The sequence below is a fragment of the Narcine bancroftii genome, chromosome 2, assembly GCF_036971445.1.
Source record: "Narcine bancroftii isolate sNarBan1 chromosome 2, sNarBan1.hap1, whole genome shotgun sequence".
NCBI classification, from domain to species: domain Eukaryota; kingdom Metazoa; phylum Chordata; class Chondrichthyes; order Torpediniformes; family Narcinidae; genus Narcine; species Narcine bancroftii.
In genome coordinates, this window is record NC_091470.1 from 14,099,554 (window position 1) to 14,125,959 (window position 26,406).

At 43.7% G+C, this 26,406-nt stretch overlaps 1 protein-coding gene across 5 annotated transcripts in view; it reads left to right on the forward strand.

The window, feature by feature from the left end:
* Nucleotides 1-26,406, forward strand: part of ttc7b (tetratricopeptide repeat domain 7B) — a 408,001-nt gene that overhangs the window by 132,851 nt on the left and 248,744 nt on the right. For all 5 annotated transcript variants that reach the window (XR_011351037.1, XM_069915898.1, XM_069915899.1 and 2 more), the window contains exons 5-6: nucleotides 2,643-2,721; nucleotides 24,048-24,220. Coding sequence is in view for 4 of the 5 variants with exons in the window: in XM_069915898.1 (XP_069771999.1) it covers nucleotides 2,643-2,721; nucleotides 24,048-24,220 (252 nt within the window). In the remaining variant the exon portion in view is untranslated. The remainder of the gene's footprint in view (nucleotides 1-2,642; nucleotides 2,722-24,047; nucleotides 24,221-26,406) is intronic.

Consider the following 26,406-nt stretch of genomic DNA (forward strand, 5'->3'; position numbering starts at 1 on the left):
CCCCCCCCTTACGTGCTACAGTCCCCCACTGAGAATGGCTGTGTAGAAACTCAAACTAAGACAATGTCTTTTGTGTGGTCTCTTCTTTTTTTTTGTGTTACTTCAAGTTCAGGTTTATTGTCATCTGACTGTTCATATACAACTGGACAAAGCAGCGTTTCTCCAAATCACCTTTCACTCAATACTCTTCTCACAAAGCACATAATAATTACATACATACAGAAAATGTAATTTGCACTAAATATGTATGCGTAAGAAAACTTCTTGTTTCACACCATTCATATGTGTCTACTCCCCACCCCCCACTCCCCCCCCACACTATTTGCCCATCTCCCTTTTTCTGATACATCAATTCGACTCCACTTTCTTCCTATTTGTTATAAATATTCCGCTTTATATTCTCATTGTCCCAAGTGGGATAAGCACAATCCATCCAGATTTATCTTACCGGCATGACACTCTTGCAAGGCCCGTCTGCTATTTGCTACCATCTGCTTCAAATTATTAAGATGTTTCTTCCATAAGTGATATGACCGCATGAATGCTATCTTGGACTCCAGCAAACAGTGACCTGATGGACTCGTCAGGCAGCATCAATGCACAGAAATGGTTAGTCAGTGTTTCAGGCCGGAACCCTGTATCGAGACTAAAGTAGGAAGGGGTGATATGAAGGGGGAATGAAGTTGGGGAGGGTCAAGAGGTGCTAGAGTATTGGACAGAAGGTAGGAGACGTGGAAAGACAGGTTGAGTGAGAGAATGGAGAGGGGGCAGTTGGAAAAGTAAGAAGAACAAGTGTAGGTAAAGAGATGGAAACAGTGGAACCAGAAGGAGGTGGGAGGGTAACCTGGAAATTGAAAGCCCAACATTTGGGTCCACGCTACTCAGGAGGACTAAAATATTGGACCTTAACAAGAAAGTCAACAGATGCTGGGGTCGAGTACAAAAGGCAAAAAACATGCTGCAGAAACACGCTGATCTCTGCTGGATTCTGCATGATCTGCTGAGTTTTTCCAGCCACGTTCAGGAATATATATTCCACAAGTTTGTGGTAGCACGGTTAGCGTAGCAGTTAGTGCAATGCTGTTGTAGCACCAGCGATCGAGACTGGGTTCGAATCCCACACGTCTGTAAGGAGTTTGTACATTCTCCCCATGTCTGTGTGGGTCTTCCCCAGGGCTCCAGTTTCCTCCCACCATTTGAAACGTACCAGGGGTTGTCAGTATATTGGGTGGATCGGCTTGTTACAAACTGTATGTCTAATTTAAAGTTAGCCTCACCTTGGACAATGGATGAGACCAATTTCTTGTGAAGAATTAAAATGATCAGCTACTGGAAGTTGAAGCTTAGACCACAGACAGAGCACAGGTGTTTGATGAAGCTATTTGATGAAACGTAGTTCATTCACTAAGATACTTTAGTTGTGTCCTGTCTTCAGGATGCCCTGAAACCATTCTCCCAGACAACAACTCTTTGAGCAGCGATCTTGTGTTCTAAGAAATACAAATACATCACTTCCAAGTTTCCATCAAAGTTAAAAGTTCAAATTTATTGTCAGAGTATATACATGACATCACATACAATCCTGAGATTCTTTTCCCTGTGGGCCAGGCAGAATTTCTACTTATTGGTAACTGTAACTGTACTCAAGAAGCAAAGATATGTATACAAAGCAAGAAATTTAAACAAAGAAATAATGTAAACAAACCTCAATGGATAAAAATAAACATTAATAAATAATGTGCAAAGTAGGAGCCCTTAAATGAGTTTCTGGTTGAGTTGTCATTGAGGAGTCTGATGGTGGAGGTGTAGCAGCTGTCCTGAACCCGGTGGTGTGAGTCTTCTGGCATCTACAGCTCTATCCTGATGGCAGCAGCGAGAACAGAGCGTGTGCTGGTTGGTGTGGATCCTTGATGATTGCTGCTGCTCTCTGATGGCAGCGTTCCCTGTAGATGTTCTCAATAAAGGGGATGGTTTTGCCAGTAATATCCTGGGCTGTGTCCACTACCTTTTGCAGGGCTTTATGCTCAGTGGTATTGGTGTCCCCAGACCAAACCATGATGCAGCCGGTCAGCACACTTTTCGCCAAACATCTGTAGAAATTTGCCAGAGTTTCTGATGTCGTACCGATGCTTTCTTCACTATGACATCTGTGAGTTGGAGTCGCACATGATTCCAATTGGGCATAAAGCATTGATGATCAAATCCTGAGTCTTGTACCTAACTGACCTACGCACACAGATTGTCACACAGATGAGCAGTTCGACAGCTGGAAAACCAACCCGTACGCGAGGAGAACGGAGGCTGGGCAACAATTAATTGTCTTCTCATAAAATTTGGAACTTAGGCTGCAGCTGATCAGGTCTGTCCTCTTTTATTCTGGTGCTTTTTCATGCAACTGAGTAGCTTACAAGTAGTATTAGAGGATAACTAAGCGGCTACGCTGGTGATATATTGGCTAAACCAGGTTTATATTTTATTCTCCAAAGAACATGAAGGAAACAGGTGAGTTTTATGGCTTCACAATCCCCAGCTAAAGATCATTATCAGTTGTTTGGAATATTGTGTTTGTCATCAGAATAAACAGTATTTTTGTTCATTTCTTTGTGCTTAACATGTTAATTGTTCTCAATCTCATTACACAGAAACTTGACAAGAGGAGTGACTCGCTTTAGAGAAATATTAAGAGCTGTGGAAACAAGGACCACGCAGAATTTGAGGATGGTAGGTGTCTGGATGCGCTGTACAGTGGGAGGAAGGTGGGGGGAGGTGGTGACGTGCTGGTTTGATTTTTTACCAGCAGCTCCAAATGGAATTGCTGGCTAACAGCTGAGAAACCTACACGAACGTGGGGGTCCAGTGTGTAACAGGTTCAGAGGTCCGCTGTCAGTTTTCTCCATCCACAAGGGGGCAGCTTACCCCATTAGTTTCAACCCCCTCCTCCCCCAAACTTCATAAAATATAGAACATTATAGGCTCTTCAGCTCATAATGTTGTGCCGACCTATATAAACAGACTCAACAATATAATCCTTCTCTACATCACACCCATAACCCTGTACTTTTCTTCCATCCATCTGCCTCAGAGTCTTTTAAATGTCCCTATTGTACCAGCTTTAACCACCACCCCTGGCACACATTCCAGGCACCCACCACTCTCATTGTAAAAAAAAAACTTAACTCTGACATCTCCCCTAAGCTCTCCTCCCCTGACCTTGTACCGATGTCCTCTAGTGTTTGCTGCTCTCGCCCAGGAAAAAGGCACTGGCAGTCCACTCATAATCTTGTAGACCTTTGTCTATATTAAGTCACCTCTCATTCTTCTTTTCTCCAAAGAGAAAAGCCCGAGCTTTACTCTTCTTTCTTCTTCTTCTTCTTTGGCTTGGCTTCGCGGACGAAGATTTATGGAGGGGGTAAAAAGTCCACGTCAGCTGCAGGCTCGTTTGTGGCTGACAAGTCCGATGCGGGACAGGCAGACACGGTTGCAGCGGTTGCAGGGGAAAATTGGTTGGTTGGGGTTGGGTGTTGGGTTTTTCCTCCTTTGCCTTTTGTCAGTGAGGTGGGCTCTGCGGTCTTCTTCAAAGGAGGTTGCTGCCCGCCAAACTGTGAGGCGCCAAGATGCACGGTTTGAGGCGTTATCAGCCCACTGGCGGTGGTCAATGTGGCAGGCACCAAGAGATTTCTTTAGGCAGTCCTTGTACCTTTTCTTTGGTGCACCTCTGTCACGGTGGCCAGTGGAGAGCTCGCCATATAACACGATCTTGGGAAGGCGATGGTCCTCCATTCTGGAGACGTGACCCATCCAGCTCAGCTGGATCTTCAGCAGCGTGGACTCGATGCTGTCGACCTCTGCCATCTCGAGTACTTCGACGTTAGGGATGAAAGCGCTTCAATGGATGTTGAGGATGGAGCGGAGACAACGCTGGTGGAAGCGTTCTAGGAGCCGTAGGTGGTGCCGGTAGAGGACCCATGATTCGGAGCCGAACAGGAGTGTGGGTATGACAACGGCTCTGTATACGCTTATCTTTGTGAGGTTTTTCAGTTGGTTGTTTTTCCAGACTCTTTTGTGTAGTCTTCCAAAGGCGCTATTTGCCTTGGCGAGTCTGTTGTCTATCTCATTGTCGATCCTTGCATCCGATGAAATGGTGCAGCCGAGATAGGTAAACTGGTTGACCGTTTTGAGTTTTGTGTGCCCGATGGAGATGTGGGGGGGCTGGTAGTCATGGTGGGAGCTGGCTGATGGAGGACCTCAGTTTTCTTCAGGCTGACTTCCAGGCCAAACATTTTGGCAGTTTCCGCAAAGCAGGACGTCAAGCGCTGAAGAGCTGGCTCTGAATGGGCAACTAAAGCGGCATCGTCTGCAAAGAGTAGTTCACGGACAAGTTGCTCTTGTGTCTTGGTGTGAGCTTGCAGGCGCCTCAGATTGAAGAGACTGCAATCCGTGCGGTACCGGATGTAAACAGCGTCTTCATTGTTGGGGTCTTTCATGGCTTGGTTCAGCATCATGCTGAAGAAGATTGAAAAGAGGGTTGGTGCGAGAACACAGCCTTGCTTCACGCCATTGTTAATGGAGAAGGGTTCAGAGAGCTCATTGCTGTATCTGACCCGACCTTGTTGGTTTTCGTGCAGTTGGATAATCATGTTGAGGAACTTTGGGAGACATCCGATGCGCTCTAGTATTTGCCGAAGCCCTTTCCTGCTCACGGTGTCGAAGGCTTTGGTGAGGTCAACAAAGGTGATGTAGAGTCCTTTGTTTTGTTCTCTGCACAGCGACAAGATCTCCATCCTCAACGGATGGTCAGAACACTTCCAATCTCTTTTCAGTGCCAACCGCTCAGTCCAAGATTCCGCCCTGCTCCAGCTCCCTCAACAGCCCCTAAGGCTAGAGCTGGATGAGGTTCTCACCCTGGATGAGACATATAAGGCAATCGAACAACTGAAAAATGGCAAAGCAGCAGGTATGGATGGAATCCCCCCAGAGGTCTGGAAGGCTGGCGGCAAAACTCTGCATGCCAAACTGCATGAGTTTTTCAAGCTTTGTTGGGACCAAGGAAAACTGCCTCAGGATCTTCGTGATGCCACCATCATCACCCTGTACAAAAACAAAGGCGAGAAATCAGACTGCTCAAACTACGGGGGAATCACGTTGCTCTCCATTGCAGGCAAAATCTTCGCTAGGATTCTACTAAATAGAATAATACCTAGTGTCGCCGAGAATATTCTCCCAGAATCACAGTGCGGCTTTCGCGCAAACAGAGGAACTACTGACATGGTCTTTGCCCTCAGACAGCTCCGAGCTTTACTAACCTTGCCTTATAAGGCATGTTCTCCAATCCAGGCAACACCCTGGTAAATCACCTCTGCACCCTCTCCATAACTTCCACATCATTCATGTAATGAGGCAGCCAGAACTATACACAATGTTTTAGCTGTGGTCTAACAAGAGTTTTATAAAGCTGTAATATTACTTCACGACTCCTGAACTTAATCCCCTGACTGATGAAGGCCAACATACCATAAGCCTTCTCATCTACCCTAGCAACCTTGAGAGATCTATGGATTTTGACCCCAAGGTCCCTCTGTTCTTCCACACTATTAAGAATCCTGCCATTAATAAATCCTGCTATTTCCCCAATCTCTTACCCTATTCCTCCTCCTTTCCCCTTCCTACCCTCTCTACCTGCCTGTCACCTACTCCTTCATTCCTCCAACTTCTCACCTCTCCCTCCTATCAGGATCCATCTTCCTCAGCCCTCTACCTCTTCCTTCTATCGCCACTTTCCTCCTTTTTTTTCTATTTCTTCCCCTTCCACCCCTAGTCACCTATCACATGCCAAACTGTGCACTCCTCCTCACGCCAACATTTTCAGGGAGTCAGGAGCTCCGGTGTGCAGTAGGCCAAGGGGAGGGTTTGGATTCGGGCATTGGGAGCTCCGGTGTGCAGTCGTCCAAGGGGAGGATTTGGAGTCAGGTGTTGGGAGCTCCAGTGTGCGGTAGGCCAAGGGGAGGGTTCAGAGTCAGGGCGTCAGAAGCTCCAGTGTGCTTTAGGCCGATTTTGATTTTAAATACAAATAACAATTATGTACTTCCTTTAAAACTACCTTAAGTTCCTTGTGTTTTGATGTTAAATACAAATAAAAAAAATATAATGAATTTAAAATTATTTGGTATGTGTCGTGGATGTGCATACATTAATTTCCTTTGTGCACTGGTTGCAAAACGTGTGCACGCGCATGCGCACAGCTTTGAGGGGACTGTGGTCATGGCGTCTTTTTTAAGTGATCACTCCTCCTGATGTTAAAACCTGGCTACGTCCCTGGGTGAATCAATGGAATTTGTTGCCACATGTGGTTGTGGAGGCCAGGTCGTTAGTTGCATTTAAGGCAGGGTTTGATAAGTTATTGATTAACCAGGGCATCAAGGGTTATGGGGAGAAGGCCGGGCAGTGGGGCTAAATGAAGAAAATGGATCAGCTCATGATTGAATAGCCTATTTCTGCTTCTATATCTTCTGGTCTTAATATGTCTAAATTCCTGCAATTATTTCCATTTCTGTTTTCCCATAAAACTTATATATTTGACCAAATCTCCTTGAAATTATGTGTTTCAATATAAAATATTGTCCAATTATCCACATAAAGTCCCATGGGATGCATTAAAAAAAATTCCTGAATGCAACTTAATGTGATAGATTGTAATCAATTCTGGAACTCTGTAACTGTGGTTAATTTTAGTGTCATTATTGCTGGCTTCACCACTGTTAGCCAATCCTTACCTGATGCAGCCAGACCCAGACCGTATTGAGACAGACTGATCAACTTCTAGTAACATTCATCCCATAGAACTGCCTGGTAATGGCCTTCTACGACAAAAGAGAGTTTAATTACTTGCCCTCGACATTCAGTGGCATTTCTTTTGCTGAGTCTCCCACCAGCATCCTGCAGGTCTCCGTAGTCTAGAAATTCGGCAGCATTTAACAGAGTGGCTGTGAGAAAAGATCTGAGAACGGGAATCCTTTGGAAAGTGACTCGTTTCCCCACAGCCCAAAAAATGGCTTCATCGGCAACAGTGAAGAGTCGGCTTACAGAGAGGGGGCCTAAAGTGGTGCATGAGCAACAATCTGGGTCTCAACATGGACAAGACAAAGGAGACGATTATGGGCTTCAGGAGAACAAAGGGCTACTCCCCACTATATCTGGCTCCAATGTGAAGAGTGTGGGGAGCTCAAAGTTCCTTGGTGTCCATTTAAAGGACGACCTGTCTTGGACCAACAGCACCTCCTCATTGGTCAGGAAGGTTCAGCAGGGCCTACACTTCTTAAGGAGGTTGAGGAGGGCAAGACTACCAGCCACCATCCTAACAAGGTTCTACAGGAGTCCACTGTGGTGCACTGTTAGCCAGAATCAGACACACACCAAGATAAAAGACTGTACAACAGGCTTTAATCCACAAAGACTTCCACAGAGCCAGGCTGGTTGTGGCTGCAGCACCTTTGAGTGAGGCCTCGGGAGCCCGGCACAGGCTTATATCCCGGAGGGTGATTGACACCCGATCGGGTGAGGCTTGATCCCTTCAGGCCGACTGATTGACAGCCAGCCAGGTGTTGTCCTGTCTCCTTACACTCCTGCAGGTACAGAGGTTGCCCCCTGCAGAAGGCCGGTGGTGGACCACCACATACACTAGAGAGCATCCTGATGGCGGCAAAGCATCAGATTGCAGGTCAGTACAGAGGGTGATTAAAACTGCTGAGATCACTGGGGTCTCCCTTCACTCTATCAAGGATAGAGAACAGGGAATGGTGAGAAGGGCTCAGAGACTCATTGAGGACCCTGACTATTCATCTCGCAGTATCTTTGAGACAGTTCTGTCAAGGAGGATAAAAACGAGGAAGTCAGGCTGGGAAACAGCAGGCGGTGAGGGTGTTGAACACTACAAGAAACCCATCAATTTTAAATATATTTATTTTGGATCCCTCTGAATATACAAATGTTGGGGGGGGGGGGGGGTGGGGTGGGCTCTGTGTGTGTGCACTATGGCCCAGAGATGCATTGTTTTTTCGAGTTGAACCTTTCCAGTATCTTCAAGGCACAAGTCAGGAGTGCAATAGAACGCTGCTGCAAAAATTCTCGGGCAGCTCCAGATCATTCAGGACAAAGCAGTCTGTGGTATCCACATCCACCACATCAGCATTCATTCCATCCAAGACAAAGACTCCACAGACACTGGAATCTGGAGTAAGGACTACCTTCTGGAGGAACTCAGTGGGTCGCGCAGAATCTGTGGGAGAAAAAGAAGAATGGTTGGTGTTCCAAGCGTTGGAACCTTTTATCAAAACGTGAAGACTGAATGAAGGGATCTGATCCCAAAACATTGACCATTTTTTTTCCCCACCAATGCTTGACCTGCTGAGTTCCCCCACCACACTGTGTTTTTGAATCAGTCCCCACACTGGTGCTCAGCTGCCATTAAAGTGCATTGTTTCAGGCTACTCCAACAGCACCTATCAAACAAAATAGGAGGTGTGTGGGAACACTATGTCTTGCAGTCATAGTATTCATGTTGAATGTCTGGTCATTGGTGACCCTCGAGGTGGCACCTACTCTTGACATAAAAACCTACCCCTGTTCTTTCTGTGCGGCTGGGTCCAAGTCCCCGAATTACACTGCGGGGTAACTTCACCAAAAGGACTGCAGTTGGTTATTTGTGAAGCGATTCCAGGTGGTTTGGTAGAGGATATTGTCCTACAAAATTTCCACTAGGTGTCCTTGAGTTGAGACAATTGGCCTTCAACAGCCATATAATCTTCCTTTTTGTTTTCTCCTCTATACCCATTGACCTCTGTTTTATTAGGATTCTGTGTTCTTCCTGCATCACAAAAGGTGCCGAGTCATTGTCATTGAGTGAAGGAGGAAAATATGAAGAAGACCCCCACCACTCATCACGTTGCAGTGTTACCATGTTGTAGATGAGCCATTCTCATTGGGGGCCCGATAGGCCCTCCTGGGGGGGGCCACAGTGCATTTAAGTAAAAGCCTTGTTTTCTTTTCACCTCACATAACAATTTTTTTTTTAAAGTTCAGAAGAAACCAAAATTTGACTGCTTCACGGGGAAGGGGCCCCATAAACTTTGAGCAGAGTCCTCGGGGTGTGGGGGGGGGGGGGGGGGGGGAGGGGGAAGCATAGCCAAAAAGAAGGTGAGAATGGCTGTTGTAGATGATACAGTTCCCATGTTCCCTTTCATTATTGAAAGAGGTCATTTCAGCCCATCGAGTCAATGCTAGCTCATCCCATTCCCCCACTGGTTTTCCCTATAAACTTCTTTTCCTTCCTATACCCATCAGTTCTCCCCCAGATTCCACCTCTCTTCTGGCTATCCATTCCATAGGATGGTGATGGTTCCTTTCAGTCAGTTTGTAGAGTTTGATATCCAACTCCTCAGAAAGGAATAGTGAGTGTGTGAATGGATTTAGGTGAGATGGGGTTGCACAGGTCCAGATCCATCATCTTGTACCAAGACGTCTGGGGAAAGTTCTGTTGCAGTGAATGTCCAGACCAAGCTTCGATGCAAGGGACGCCCTTTCCCTGCTTCACGGCACGTGCTTGCTAAATGGCTGTTGACCCTATGAGAGTCTTCATTCTCCTCTCACTTGCACAGTAGAAGCGATATATAGTGACCTATCAACTCACATCCCTTGGGGATGAGGGAGGAAACCCATGGAGTCATTGGGAGAAAGAACTCAGAGCTTGAGGGCAGGTTAGAATTGGAGCTGTGTGACAGTAACGGTGTCGCTGTACCACCCTAACTAGGCTAGCCGTGATGTGGGCTCAACACTGCACAACACAAAGCATTATTATATGAACAAAGACTCCAGTTGTTGGAGACTGTGCGGTCACTTGGCAGAAAGGCTCAGTGTCTCTTGAAGAAATTTAGGAGTGGGAGCAACATTTATAATGCAAATGTGGAAATTATTTTGATCTGATTGAACCAAGTACAGGAGTATTAACAGTGGAAAAAAATACTATAATCGAAATCAAGTACTCCCCGGGAGAGCATAAAATTTTTTTTTTAAATTAATTTAATTTTTTTTTTTAATTATTTACAGCATGATAGAAGTGATCCATGTCACCCAATTACACCCAAATTAACCTAAACCCCATATGTTTTGAAGAAATGGGAGCACCCGGGGAAAACCCACTCAGAGATGGGGAGAACATGCAAACTGCTTACAGACTGCACTGGATTTGCTCAGGTCTCTGGCACTGTCATAACGTCATGTGTACTGCTACGCTAACCGTGCCAATGTATTTCCGCCTCCACTTAATAACTGAGGAAAATCATTGAGCTAGGACCAAGTGACTTGAGTAAAGAGAGTGCATTGCGTGGGCGAGGCACAGACGTGCTGGAGAATCTCAGCAGGTCACGCAGCATCCACAGGATATAAAGGGTCACCAACATTTCATGCCTGGATCCTTCGTCAGGCATGTGCCTGAATAAAAAGAGAGAGAAAAGGGCAGAGGGAGGAGCACAGGCTCACAGGTAAGAGGCAAGTGGCACATGGTCATAGAGCAGCATGGATAACAGGGGGAGCAGTGAGAGAGTCTCTCACAGAACTCCGTTCAAATACAGCAGGAAAGCTTCTCTTCGGTAGGCGTCCCTCAAAGAGACCACGTTGGAGCAGCTGAAGTTCAACAAGAAAGACTGGGGATGCTGGAGTCAACATGCTGGTGAAACTCGGCAGGTCACCCAGCATCCATAGGAAGCAAAGAGTAACATGGGGAATGTGGTAATGTCAGTTCGTTATCTGTCTACTGCTCTATCCTTGTCAGTAAAAGGTATAGGAGGAAGGAGATCCTTGAACCATTAATGTTGTGCTTTGTGAAGCCAAAAGAAAGGGGAAGATTGCGTGTTGCTTCAGAACAATGACTGCGCAGCACTGTTCTCCACCCACATCCTAAATATGCTTCTAGCCTGGCAATGACACACAATACAGGAATGAGGCTGGTGAGGCTTCCAAGTGCTAATCTATCCAAGACTGAAACAAACAACAATTAGCAGCAGTGAGAAATTGTTTTAGTCCTGTTCTTTGTCACACATTTGGAACCCTCTTGCTTATTTTTTTTTGTGTGTAAAGCATTATTAACTCAGCAGTATATCACAGGCGGTACTTGATTATAGTTAGTTTATGGTTGCATTGAAAATTCAGGAACTTAATGGCTCTAACAATGCAAATCATTCCTCAACTAGCTGGAGTTCATAAATCTTGCATCTTGACTGTGTTTTGAGTATTATCTAATGGCACATCTACTATCCAGCCCAGCACGTTATAAATTCAGATTTCAGATTTATTGTCAGAGTACATACATGACGTCACATACAACCCTGAGATTCTTTTTTTGTAGTGCAAAAAAACTATACAACGTACACATGTAAACAAAGAAAGAATTGTCATCGGATAACAAATGTAAACTGTGCAATACAGATCAATTAAGTGCAAAAGAAAGAGTCCTTAAATATTGATTATTATAGGGGCAGCGTGGTTAGCGTAGTGTTTAGAGCAACGCTGTTACAGCGCCAGCGATCTGGGCAAGGGTTCGAATCTGGCACTCTCTGTTAAGGAGTTTGTATGTTCTCCCCATGCCTGCATGGGTTTTCCCAGGGACTATGGTTTCCTCCCACCCTCCAAAAATGTATCAGGGGTTGTAGGTTAATTGGATATAATTGGGCATACCCTGTATGCCATACTGTATGTCTAAATTTTTTAAATATATATAAATTTTAATGAGTCCCTGATTGAGTTTATCATTGAGCAGTCTGATGGTGGAGGGTGAGCAACTGTTCCTAAACCTGGTGGTGTGAGTCTTGTGGTAACTATACCTCTTTCCTGATGGTAGCAGCAAGAACAGAGCATGTGCTGGGTGGGTGTTAATTTATAATTATTTTATAGAAAGACATTCTTTACACTATATTTGTTTCCATTTCCAGTATCTAGTCCTGATTTAAAATAATAGTCATCTCAATTTACTCCTGTGACCTTCCATCTTAGCCAATTTAGAAATTGAATAATACTTTAACTCTCCTTCGTTGGAATAAAATGGGTTCACTGTCCATTGCGCTTTGTGGCATTTACTTTGTGTGATTTTCAAGAACAGTATCATTGCAAATGTCAACGTCAACCGCACAAAGGTGAACCCGCTGCCCAAATTATAACAGCTGTCACTTCAAAAGACAAGGATAGTGAATGTATAGGAACACCTATCCCCCCCCACCCCCCTGCAGTCCCCCTGTGAGCTTTTACCTATCCCAAATTAGAAATGTAACACAAATTGTCACAGAACCAAAATTCTGTAACTGATAGAGCAAAACAGGAAAGTCTGCACACACCTTGGTTGAAGTAAAAACACAATGCTGGATTGGCCACATCTCGAATTCTGTGTACTATTACGAGCCCAAAGGATCCCAAAACCCATCAGCAATAGATATTCACCACAACAAATAGTTACTTAAACAAAAGTTGTTTTTAATTATCTTTAAACATGAAAACAGAATCAAACTTTAACTTATCATTATTAACTTAACTAACCTAACAACCCCCTTCTAATTCTAAGTGCACGAGTATGTAATGTGCGTGTGAAAATTTAAGAAAATTCTTTGGTTCACAGTCCAATCTCACTTCTCATTCTTCCAAGTTCACTGGTTGCAGAAAATTCCTATACTGTGCACAGAATTTAACATGTATAAAGTTCACCAGGCTTTGGTGCTCGAAAGGTAATTGGTTACCGCTTAGGAAGGTTCTTGTAGGTTTGCAGAGAGAGATGTGTTGTTCCAGGATTTCCACAGCTGAGGTACCACCATTAGTCACCTCAATGTCTCGCTGATGAAACCTGCCCCATCAGGGTTCTCCAGATGATAACCTCTTTCTTTAAGGCTATGACAGAGTTCCTTTCTGTTCCACCTATTCCAAGAGAAACATCAGACAGATAGGACTTCCAGACATCTGTCACTCTGGAGCTTCTGTTTCAGTTTCAACAAGCTTCTCCTGCTTGTTATAGCTTTCTGTGTCATGCACACAGCCCAAGATTCCCTTCTGTCTTTCTCTCTCTCCCTGAGACTCAAACTGCCAGGCAGTATATCCTTCTCTCTCTCACTTGCAAAACCTCTGACCTTCTCCAATAAACAATAGGAGTTTGTCTTTTGGTCAATCTGTTGTTTTAGGTAAACAATAACCTCTCAATGACCTTTCTGTCAAGAGGTATTAGGAGACGGCCTGTCTCTTGCTGTGGCTTTTAATAGTCGATTCATTCACTTCAATTAACAGCCACTTGTGAAATGTGCATAGCATTCTCCATAGTTTCTGTAAAGTCACTGAATATGAATTCTTCAGTATTTCAAATAAGATCTGTTTTAAAGTGTGTGTATGTATGTAACCTACTCTATCTTTCCCAATTTATCTCCCAAAAACATTCCCAAATATTCCATCACTGTACCATTTTGGTCCCTATTTTGAGGGAAAGGTATGTTCTTGGAGGCAGTAAAAACATGACGCTGGAGAAACTCAGCAGGTCAAACAGTGTGGTTTACATAGCAAAGATAAAGATACAGAGCCAACAATTCGGGCCTGAGCCCTTTATCAAGGTATCGGCAGGCACCTGAATAAAATGGTAGAGGTGAGGGACAAGGGGAAGAGCGCAGGCCTACAGGCAGGAGGTAACAGGTGGATAAGGGAGGGAGGGCACACCAGTAAACAGGGGGAGGGGAGGTGGCTCTGTGAATGGAGAGGAAAGAGGGTGGAACGCTGAAAGAAAGAAGACAGGGGAGAATGGGTAGTGGTGTAGCAGAAAGCGGAGAAGTCGATGTTAATGCCGTTCGGTTGGAGAGTGCCCAGGTGGAATATTAGGTGTTACCCCTCCTGTAATTGATCATGTTTCGCTGCATAGCATTGTGGCTGAAGGGAGTACCTCTTAGCCAGTTCTCAAGGACAATTAAAGATGGGCCTTAAACATTCATCTTACTACTGATGATGCCGTCCCAAGAAGATTGCTGGTTTCAATTTTTTTATTTTATCACCTGATCGCAACTGAAAGTTGACAGCTTTGATAGTTTTCTTAAGAGATTTCTAAAATTTAAGTGCCGTGCTTTAGATCAGCCATTCACAACATTTTTTCGGCTATGGCTACGTTTGCTCAAAGTTTAGATTCAAGATTCCTTTATTATCATGTCATAATACAGAAAATGTAATATTACACAAAATTGCCTTCTGCCTGCGATAAGGCAATCAAAGGATCTGGACCAACTCGGAAAATGGGCCAGAAGGTGGCAGATAGAATTTAATGCAGACAGGTGTGGGGTGTTGCATTTTGGAAGGACAAAGCAAGATAGGATATACGCGGTAAATTCCAGGGTACTGAGGAGTGCGGAGGAACAAAGGGATCTTGGCATTCAGATACATAGTTCCCCCTGAAAGTGGTGTTACAGGATAACAGGTTGTGAAGAAAGCTTTTGGCATCTTGGCCTTCAGAAATCAAAGGAGTTGGGATGTTATGGTGAGGTTGTTTAAGACATTGGTGAGGCCAAAATTTGGAGTATTGTGCGCAGTTCTGGTCACCAGGAAGGATATCAGTAAGATTGAAAGAGTGCAGAGAAGATTTACTAGGATGTTGCCAGGTCTTCAAGAGTTGAGTTGAGGGAAAGATTAACAGGTTAGGACTTTATTCCTTGGAGCATAAAAGAATGAGGGGTGATTTAATAATTGTTTACAAAATTCTGAGAGGTACAGACAGAGTAAATGTGAGTAGGTTCTTTCCACTTAGATTAGGAGAGATAAATACAAGAGGACATGGCTTTAGAGTGAAAGGGAAAAGGTTTAGGGAGAACTTCATCACTTAGAGAGGCGTAGGAGTGTGGAACAAGCTGCCATCTGTTATGGTAAATGCAGACTCACTCTGGATTGATGCATGGAAGGGAGGGGTCTGGAGGATTATGGAATGGGTGCAGATCAGTGGGACTAGCGGTGTGATTTTTTTGGCACAGACTAGAAGGGCTGAATGGCCTGTTTTCTATACTGTAGTGCTCTATGGTTCTATTGGTGTTGCCCAGCACCTTTTACAGTGTGAGAGAAAGAAAACCAAAAGGGAGTCCTTTCAGAATAAAAAATTATCTCCTCCTCTTCTCCTCAAAGGCAGGGGTGAGGGGTGGGAATTTCTCCCCATTTCTGGTGCCCTGCACTAGTCCACTGTTCCCCAGAGTCTGCAATCCCTTGTGGTTGCTACCCAGCACAAGCACCTCCATCGAGGGCACGGACTGTGCAGGATTTCAGGCTGTTTAGTACTTGTATGGAGCTGCTGACATGTGGACTGGGCAGTCCAGCCCTTTGGAGCAGCGATGTGCCTTCGCTCTCCTGGGTTCATTACAGGAGCTCCGGCAGTGCCATCATTTTTCTTTTAAAACAAGGCTGTGCTGTGGCCCCCGATGAGAATAGGTGCTGTAGATGCTGATAACTCTCAGGATTCTAAGCTAACTTAGATAAATTTATTGCAAGTAAAGCACTTATTACCTTGATGATGGGCTAAAGCCCGAAATGTTGGTTATGCATCTTTGGTATATAAAGTGCACTGTTAAGAACCGTAAAATAATTACTGTATAGAAACAGGCCACTTCGGCCCATCTAGTCTGTGCTGAACCACTTTACTTTGCCTAGTTCCTTCGATCTGCACTCAATTCTTAGCCCTCCATATCTCTCCCATCCATATGCCTATCAAAATTTCCCTTAAATGTTAAAATCAAGCCTGCATCTACCACTTCAGCTGGAAGCTCGTTCCATACTCCCACCACTCTCTGAGTGAAGTTCCACCTAAACCTTTTCTCTTTCACCCTTAACCCATGCCCTCTTGTTTAAATCTCACCCACCCTCAATGGAAAACGCTTACCTACATTTACCCAGTCTATACCCCATAATTTTAAATACCTCTATCAAATCACCCTTCATTCTTCTATGCTCCAAACCTGTTTAACCTTTCCCTGAAACCCAGGCACATCCTAGTAAATCTTCTCTGTGCTCTCTCTATCGTATCGATGTCCTTCCTATAGTTAGGTGACCAAAACTGCACACAATACTCCATAATTGGCCTCACCAATGTCTTATACAACTTTAACATAACATCCTTACTCCTGTACTCAATACTTTGATTTATGAAGGCCTGCTGAGATTCTCCAATATTGTGTTTTTACTTCAACTACAGTGTTTGCAGACTTTAATGTTTTGCTTCTTTCACTTGTGACACTTGCAGTTTTAAGTACAGTAATGTGATATTAGATATTTAGGCTAAGGTATGTATCTTCTGTGATAGGACCTGTGGGAGAACTGAAAGCTGAGACATTTTTACTGGCATGAAACTTGTTTCCATCATTTGTGGATAAATATAGACAGTGTAGGTGTTGCAGACTGAATAGTCTTCATCTTAATTATCAGGACTCTGTGTTTTCATTTTTCCCAGTTGGATCATTCTTTATACTCCTGATTCCTGCTCTTCGCCATCTGTTTAATTATCCTGCAGTCAGGAGCTGAGGTTTTATATTTCTTTGAACTGCAAACATTCCTGGGTTTACAAGCATCCTTTGAACTTCTGCTCTGCAATCCAAATGTATTGAGAACTTTACCTTCTTGCAGAAGTCAGTAGGCCCTTTCATGCAGTGAAAAAGCACGAGTGTAAAGGTGGAGATTCTCCACCCATACGTCGGGAGACTTACCTCTATGAATGCGCCGTGGCCGGCTCCAAGGCGAAAGACTGCGATCCCTCTTGGGGAAGGATCGTCGGTGGAACACAGCGCCTCATATGAATGTACAGCCACTGCAAGCAGCGGGCTAGGGGCAGGCTGATGATGTTGCAATAACACCATCAGCCCATGACCAATCACCCCTCTGTCTCTCCCACCCACTCACCCCTCTCCCTCCATGACCCCCTCAGGGCAGGGACAGCCAGCGGGAGCCGTTGGGGCAGAACCGGCCGGCACGGGTTGTGACAGCCCCCACCAGCCGCTCTGGCACCTCACTGGGCCACTTCGGCCTTCGGGGCTGCTTGTCAGCACCAGCGGCTCAAAGCCTAGCAGAGCAATGGTTGTCTTCCCTACCTATAATTCCCCCATGCCGCTAGAACCATTCTGAAAAACGCAGAGCGGTTCCAGCGGCATGGGGGATTATGGGAAGGGAAGACGGCCATTTCCCTGCCACGTATTTATGACGGGCAGCGCCACGGCACAAGTCACCCCATCTCTATCAGCTCCACAGGGCGTTACGAGGCACCGCTCAACATGAATGCGATGCAAGAGCAGCCTTTTAGGACTCCTCTATGATAGGTACGTTTATATTTTTCCCTCTGCAGCTGGTCTCCAGGCGGAGGCCTGGCAAAAAAAGTTCTAGGGAATCTTTTTGATGGAGTGTTTATTTTTATTCAGAATTTATTGTGTCCACTATACATATTCACGTATTGATTACTTTCTTATAGACCAACAATTAATTTCTTCTGTTGACTTTTGTTCTTGTGAAAACATACTCATTTCTGACCACTCTCCAGTGATTTTGTCTATTAATATCCCGGATTTACCTAGAATTACTAAACAGTGGAAGTTGAATACCCTTTTACTATCGGACCCAGATTTTTTGAAATTCATGAAAGATCAAATTGCCTTTTTTTAGTTAAAAAAACTCCTCCCTGGAGGTTTCTGTTTTATTAATTTGGGATGCTTTTAAAGCTTAAACTAGAGGTCAAATTATTTCATTTATGGCTAATGTTAAAAAGAGGGCTCATTCTAAGAGAGATGATTTGGCCAATCAGTTGAAGTGTGTTGACCAACAATATGCCTTAACTCCAAAACCCAAGCTTTTTAAGCGAAGGGTAGAATTTGAAACTAAACACCCTATACACCTTATACAGACAAAACTTTTAAAGAGTAACTCTAAGATCCACGTACATGGATAAAAGGCAGGGAAACTTTTAGCTAGTCAAATTAAAAATTATACAGCCAAATGGCTTATTACTGAGATTTGTAGAGACAATAGTAAGATTAATATTCATGTTGGAATAAATGACTTTTTCTCTCATGTTTACTCTATGCTGTACAGCTCTGATTCGATCAAAGACCAAAATTCTCCTACAGTTTCTTCAGAGAATAAATTAAAGCTGGAACACCCTACCTCTGAGCTGGAGATTGCAGCAGCTATTAACCGTATGGTTCCTGGTCCTGCCGGCTTCCCAGCAGAGTTTTATAAATCATTTTCCCATTTACAGATACCCCATTTGGATTCTGTCTTTACTCAATCCTTACTGGGTAGTTGCCAGAAACTTTATATGAAGCCTCAGTTTCTCTTAGTGCTAAAAAGAATAAAGACCCACGAGACTGTTCCTCCTACCGACCAATTTCCCTCTTAAGTATTGACACTAAGATATTGTCGAAGATTTTAGCTCATAAGTTAGAGAATATCGTGCCTCTAGCCATTTCTAAGAATCAAACTGGGTTTACAATTTAATATCCGTCATTTGTTAGATATTCTTTATTCTACAGTTTCGTCCCCTGAATATTATTTCCTTAGACACTGAAAAAGCCTTTGATAGAATATAATGCGAATACTTATTCAATGTGTTAGAGATATTTAACTGTTGTCCCCAATTTATAAATTGGATTAAACTGATATATTTATCTCCTACAGCTTCAATCTTTACTAGCTCAGTTAAATCCAAACCTTTTAAGTTGTATCGTGGTACCAGTCAGGGATGTCCTTTAAGCCCATTATGATTTAATTTGGCTTTAGAACCTCGAGCAGGATATTGGCTGATATTTCAGGAATCACGAGAGCAGGAAGTGTTCATAAAATGTCTCTCTATGCAGACGATCTTTTATTGTACATATCGAATCCTGACCGATTGATTCCATCTATTTTATCTCCTCTTTATCAATTCGGGCAATTGATGTAAATTGACTTTGCAGAAGAGTGAGCTGTTTGTCTTGGGTTCTTCCTGGTCTTTAGATTCCTCTATTCCTTTAAAATAGCTATAAATCAGTTCAACTACCTAGGCATTACTATTACCAGAAAAATCAATAATTTGTTTAAAGAAAATTTTCTTGCCTTAATGGATCATGTCAAGAAGTCCTTGACACAATGGTCCCCATCTTTCGATGACATTAATTGGACATGTCAATATTATCAAGATGAATATCCTTCCTGAATTTTTATATATTTTTCAAGCTGTACCCATTTTTGTTCCCAAATCTTTACTCTTTTATATGGAAAAATAAGTGCTCCCATCTTAAAAAAGTTTTCCTTCAAAATATTAAAAAGAATGGGGGCTTAGCATTACCTAACTTTAGGTTTTATTATTGGACAGCTAAGATTATATATTTTTTGGTTCAGCATAAGGAAAATTTAGGTGCTTCTTCAAGATGCATGAATCTAGAAATTAAATCTACCAAAAAATATTCTCTTCTTTAGATACTTGGAGTACTTTTATCTTTTTACTGATAACTTGTTAGACATATAATGAGAATCTGGTTTCAATTTAGGAAACACTTTGGGTACCATAGATTCTTATTAATTAGTCCTATCTTAGGTAATTCCTTCTTTTTACCTTCGGTTCAAGATATCGGTTACCATCAATTATGAAATTTAGATATCCATTCCTTTTTAGATATTTTTACTGACCAAAATCTTGCCTCTTTTAAACAATTATCCACCAAATATTCAATACCTAGACCCACTTTTTTCATTATTTACAGGTTAGGAGCTTTTTGAATTCTTTAATTTTGAAGCTCCCTGAAGACCTGAAACCTATTATAATAGGGATAACTTATAATTTCCAACCTAATTACAAGGGAGTGGAATCTGGACTTTATAAATTACTTCTAAATTCTAGGGATAGTTCCCTGCACAGAATTTTAAAAAGCTATGGGAACAAGAGTTTCCACAGCCATTTACTGAAACTACATGGGTCTCTGTTCTGAAGCGAGCACATTCATCCTCTCTTTGTGCTCGACACTCATTATTACAGTTTAAGATTGTACTCCAGGCCCACTATTCCAAAGTCCAATTGGCTAAATTCTTTTCTAATCTCTCTTCTAAAAGTGATAAATGTATAACGGAAGAAGGTTCACTGTATCATATTTTATGGTTATGTCCTTCTCTTTCCAATTTCTGAGAAGGGGTGTTTCATACCTTGTCTTTAGTACTTAAAATTACTTTGACTCCAAATCTTTTTCTTGCTCTTTTTGGAATAAGTGGGCCAACAGGTCTGATATTGACTGCTTCACAATCCCATGTCGTTGCCCTCACCTCCTTTAACCCTAGAAGGGCCATATTAATGAGATGGAAAGATAGTGCCCCTCCCACTCGTACAATGGTTGTCTGATATGATGGCATGTTTGATTTTTAAGAGATTAGATGTTCCACTACTGAAATTAACCTTAATTTTATTTCTTTATGAGGTTCCTTTCTTAATTACAGTACAATTCCGATTATACGAAATGGTTGGGACTGGTCCTATGTCAGATAAATGGTTTTTTTTTGGATAGCTGGTCCTTTTTTAAAAACAGCCCAGCAGCAACAGAAAATCACTTGTATGCATTAAAATAATGTTTAATTCTCACCAAAAAAATGCTGGCCGCAACGTCGTCACCGATCACCAAGCCCTTCCAATTGCTGCTGCTGATCCCCAGAGCATCCCCACTGCTGCCACTGATCCCCAGGGAGGCTTCCCGGGCTGTTGGAATACTCACTGGCGAGTTGGTGGGCACCAGAGCTCCAAGTCCTGACACTAAATCCTCCCTTGGGCCTACTGCACACGCGCACTGGGAAATCCAGTGTGCGTGTGCGATAGTAGGCCAAGGGGAGAGTTCGGAGTCAGTGTTGCTCCTGCCACTCTCCTGGATGACTCTGGGACAATGGATTTTTCGACCGCTTACGGCTGGGAGACAGTGGCACACAGTTTGAGAGGGAGAGTTGAAGAGAAAAGTCAATAGGGGAAGGTAAAGAAGAAATGGAAAGAGGGAGTTACCTGAAACGAGGACAATTGTCGTTCGAATTTCATATCGAGTGAATATTTTTTCAACCTGTGGGTTCAGTGTGGCTCCGATAAAATTATGGATAAATGAGAATTTCTGATTTGTTTTGGATAATCAGAGTTGTACTGTATTTTCAAAATTTATAAGATTAATTAGTTTCTGGTTTTCGACCCCATTGTTGACCTTCATTTTTATTATTAGTAGTGGACTGTTTGTGTTTAGCCTCTGAAGGGAGGGGATCGAAAATTAGTATAGTGTTTTTTTTTAACTTTTCAATGTAACTTAGGTTTCAATATCATTCTTATTACTATATAAGGTTTGTTAATGTTTTGTTTTATTTTATTATCATCTACCTATGTAACATTTATTTGATGAAACAAATAAAAATATTGAAAAGAAAAATGTCATGAAATTCATTGGAACATCACAGTACAAAATTCATATCCAAAAATAAATAGTGGGTAGACATTCAAAGCAAGGCAGTGTCTTTGGTTCATTGATCATTCAGCAATCTGGGCATTGGGGAAGAAGCTGCCCTTGTGCCGCTGAGTGCTCGTCTTCAGGCTCCTGTACCTTATTCCAAATGGTAGCAGAGTCTCTTCTTTGGCTTGGCTTCGCGGACGAAGATTTATGGAGGGGGTAAAAAGTCCACGTCAGCTGCAGGCTCGTTTGTGGCTGACAAGTCCGATGCGGGACAGGCAGACACGGTTGCAGCGGTTGCAGGGGAAAATTGGTGGGTTGGGGTTGGGTGTTGGGTTTTTCCTCCTTTGCCTTTTGTCAGTGAGGTGGGCTCTGCGGTCTTCTTCAAAGGAGGTTGCTGCCCGCCAAACTGTGAGGCGCCAAGATGCACGGTTTGAGGCGTTATCAGCCCACTGGCGGTGGTCAATGTGGCAGGCACCAAGAGATTTCTTTAGGCAGTCCTTGTACCTTTTCTTTGGTGCACCTCTGTAACGGTGGCCAGTGGAGAGCTCGCCATATAACACGATCTTGGGAAGGCGATGGTCCTCCATTCTGGAGACGTGACCCATCCAGCGCAGCTGGATCTTCAGCAGCGTGGACTTGATGCTGTCGACCTCTGCCATCTCGAGTACTTCGACGTTAGGGATGAAAGTGCTCCAATGGATGTTGAGGATGGAGCGGAGACAACGCTGGTGGAAGCGTTCTAGGAGCCGTAGGTGGTGCCGGTAGAGGACCCATGATTCGGAGCCGAACAGGAGTGTGGGTATGACAATGGCTCTGTACGTTAAAGGGACATGGGCATCACAGGCCGAACGAGCATTTAAATCAGCATCAGGATTTATTGTCATGACATGTCACATAACTCGTTGTTTGGCGGCAGCGTTACAGGTGCAAAATTACCACAAGTTACATTTTTTAAAAATAAATTAGTGCAAAATAAGAGACGGTGAGGTAGTGTCTGTGGTTCATTGTCCATTCAGAAATCTGATGGTGGAAGGGAGGAAGCTGTTTTTGTGCCAGTGGGTGTTCATCTTCAGGCTCCTGTACCTCCTTTCTGATGGTAGTAGTGTGAAGAGAGCACTGTCTGGGTGGGGAGGGTCCTTGAGGATAGGACTGCTTTCTTGAGACACCACCTCTTGTAGATGTCCTCGATGGAGTGAAGACTGATGCCCATGATGGCCGAGTTCACAACTCTCTGTAATTTTGTCTTGTGCATTGGCACCTCCATGCCAGACAATGATGCAATCAGTCAGAATGCTCTCCACAGCAAACTAAATCTCCTCAAACCCCTCCCGAAGTACAGCCACTAGTGAGTCTTTGTGATTGCATCAACATGGAGGCCCCAGGACAGATCTTCAGAGATGCCTAGCCTTAATTATCCTTAAGAAGGTGTTGGTAAGTTACCTTCTTGAACTGATGCAGTCTTTGAGGTGTAAATATGCCATAATGTTGTTGAGAAGTGGGTTTCAGGATTTTGACCCCATGACGGTGAAGCAACGTTGATATATTTCCAAGTCAGGTTAGTGTGTGGCTTGGGCAGCTTCCAGGAGATGGGGTTCCCCTCTGCTTTTGCTTCCCTTGTCCTTCTAGGAAGTAGAGGCCCTGGGTTTGGAAGATGCTGTCTAAGGAGCCTTGATGATTGCACCTCTGGAATTGAATCTCTTTGTGAGATGATTGTGGAGGCTGGATCAGAGAGGGCACTGAAAATGGAAGCAGATAATATTTTGAAAGACTGGGGAATTGGTGGTCAAAGGGCACTAGCACAGAGAGGAGATGAGGCCTAGGGAGGTTTAGGGGCAAGTGGCCTCATCCTATTACATTCTCTTTATGGCATTTTGCAGTTGTTTCTAATTCATACCTATAACCTGTGCTCAGATCTCCAGCCAAGTATCACGATTACCATCCCTGCTCTCCACCCACCTAGTCGGCCAAGGCACTCTATTTTCACCCAGAATTGTTATGTTTTCCACTTGGCCTTGTTATTTTGTTGCTCAGTGACACAAAAATACAATTCTCTTACACAAATGCAAAGATATGCTACACTAGTTAGGTTATCAGAGGAGATCAAAGGTTATAAAAGTGACAGCAAAAAAATCAAGGATACTCAGCAGGATTTTAGTAATAGACCAGCCATTCTTAGCAGGGTAGCAATGCTCCACACCCACCCTACCCCACCCCCTGCCCGCTGAGGGCCACGGCACATTCAACTTGCGTAGCATAAATATTTTTTACGAGCCCATGCCACCCAAATGTCCCAATTAACCTATAAGCTCCATACACTTTGAAGGATGAGAGGAAACCCGAGCACCTGGAGGAATCCCACACAGACACAGGGAGAATGTACAAACTCCTTACAGACAGCGCAGCATTCGAATTCGGGTCGCTGGCATGATATCGTGGCGCTAACCGCGCCGCCCCTTCTTGAACAAGAATAAACTTAAGAGTCTTAATTGCTGCTACGCATCGCATTTTGTTTGTAATAAAAGTGCTGCTTTTTCTATTTGTTTCCTGGCCAGGTTTCTAACCACACGTGTGTTTAACTTACAGACCATCGCACGGCAGCTGGCAGAGATACTCTTGCGAGGAATGTGTGAACAGAGTTACTGGAATCCACTGGAAGATCCCCCACAACGTTCGCTACTGAATGAATCTTTCCACACAGGCTTTGACACCAAGAACTATGCACTCAGCAGGAGACCCAAGGTGTATGCTGGAGACAGGTAAATCATAAATGGGTGCTCCTTCTACGTCTCCAGCCTGTTATCCTATTGAATGAGATTTGTGAAACACAAATTTCTGCAGGCACTGTGATTGTAATAAAAACACAAAAAGCTGGAGGAATTTAGCAGGTCTTGCAGTGACAATAGGAGGTAAAGATACCATATACATTCGTGTAATAGACAATCCTGTGTAAAGAGCAACCCCCCCCCCCCAACCCCATTTTTTTGGCCGCAAAAATCACTAATTTTCAGTATATCCCATGTAAAAGACGACCCCCTATTTTTGACCCTGACTACCCTCCCATCCGAGCTCCCAATGCCCGGACCATCCAGCCATCTAATCTCCCGATGCCCCAAATGCAGACTTAACACCCAGTCCCAGCCATCCGAGCTACCACCGCTTTGAACGACATAGCTACCTATCGCGGTCATAAGTAGTATAAAAAGTTGATCCCCTAAATTTGACCCTAAAAGTTGGTCCCAAAAATTCAACTATTACATAAGTATCTTTGGCTTGACTTCGCGGACGAAGATTTATGGAGGGGTAATGTCCACGTCAGCTGCAGGCTCGTTTGTGGCTGACAAGTCCGATGCGGGACAGGCAGACACGGTTGCAGTGGTTGCAAGGGAAAATTGGTTGGTTGGGGTTGGGTTTTTCCGAATATACTGTATATAACTGACCTTTTGGGCCTGAGCCCTTCTTCAAGGGCTTAGGCACAAAATGTCAGTAATATATCTTTACCTCCTATGGACGCTGCAAGATAGGATGAGTTTCTTCAGCATTTCTTTTTTTTTAATTTTTAATTTTTTACACAATAAACCATTATTGACCAAAATACATACAGACATTTTTCTCTTGAATAACCCACCTCACTGACAAAAGGCAAAGGAGGAAAAACCCAACACCCAACCCCAACCCACCAATTTTCCCCTGCAGCCGCTGCAACCGTGTCTGCCTGTCCCGCATCGGACTTGTCAGCCACAAACGAGCCTGCAGCTGACGTGGACTTTTACCCCCTCCATAAATCTTCGTCAGCGAAGCCAAGCCAAAGAAAGAAGAATATACAATGTCATTTTCTCCCCTTTTTCCCCCCTCCCTTCCCTCCCTTCCTCTCCCCCCTTCCCATTATATATGGAGTAATAGGAACTCAACTGTTTTTAAAATTATTGATGCTGTGTTCCTGGAGCACATCAGTCAGGCAAAGAAAAGTTTCACCAGTTTTAATTTACTGGTGGACCTAGGGACGAGAGGGACGCAGTCAGGGGTAATTGTCCAATAAGAGTCAGGTTAGAACCATGAGATTAGGTCATTCAATCCTTCAGATCTGTTGTGCAATTCAGCTCATTTCCTCGACTCAAGAGACTTTCCTTCTGACTCAGGATTAGATAAATCAAGAATTTGGAGACTTGCTTTCTCTGGCCCACTTACCAAGGAGATTAATAAATGAGTTTCTTCAGCATTTCTATGTTCTTACAGGGATTGTACCTTAACTCCATTGAATCATGTTTGAGTCAATTAGCTTTTATCCCATTGCCAAAAAAAGTACCTGTCAATTAATTTCAAGAGCAAACATTGATCTGCTGGAGGAACTCAGTGGATCAGGAAGCATCCATGGGTAGAAATGGTCGGTCACTGTTTTGAATCAGGACCCTTTATAAAGAGTAAAGTGGGAAGAGGGGAATATCAACTATATCTAGGGGTGGAAGAAACTAGGGAGGGGCTGAGGGGAGATGGCGTATGAGATGGCAGGTGAGGAGACAGGGAGAGAAAGAGACCCTGGGAGCGGTGGGACGTTAGAGAGGAAAGTAAGAACACGAGTGTAGGTAAAGAGATGGAAACAGTGGAAGCAGATAGAGAGAAGGGTTATTGAAAATAAGAAAAAAAATCTTTCATTGATGATTTGAGGCTGTCCAGGAGGAAAATGACGTGTATGTTTATGTTGGGGAGGCTGAGCTCAGACATGTCTGTGTGAGAATGATTGGTTGCAGGAAGCTCAAGCTTAGCCCATTTTCACTCCTGGTTCTCAATTAACCAGAATGCAGATTCACAAGTGAAGTGTTGCTTCACTTGCACAACTCCTGTTGGAGGATTCAGTGTGGGAGATCACTTCATTGAGCATCTTTGCTCTGATCTCCCAGTGGCCAACCATTTCAGTTCACCAACCCACTCCCATGCTGAAATGTTG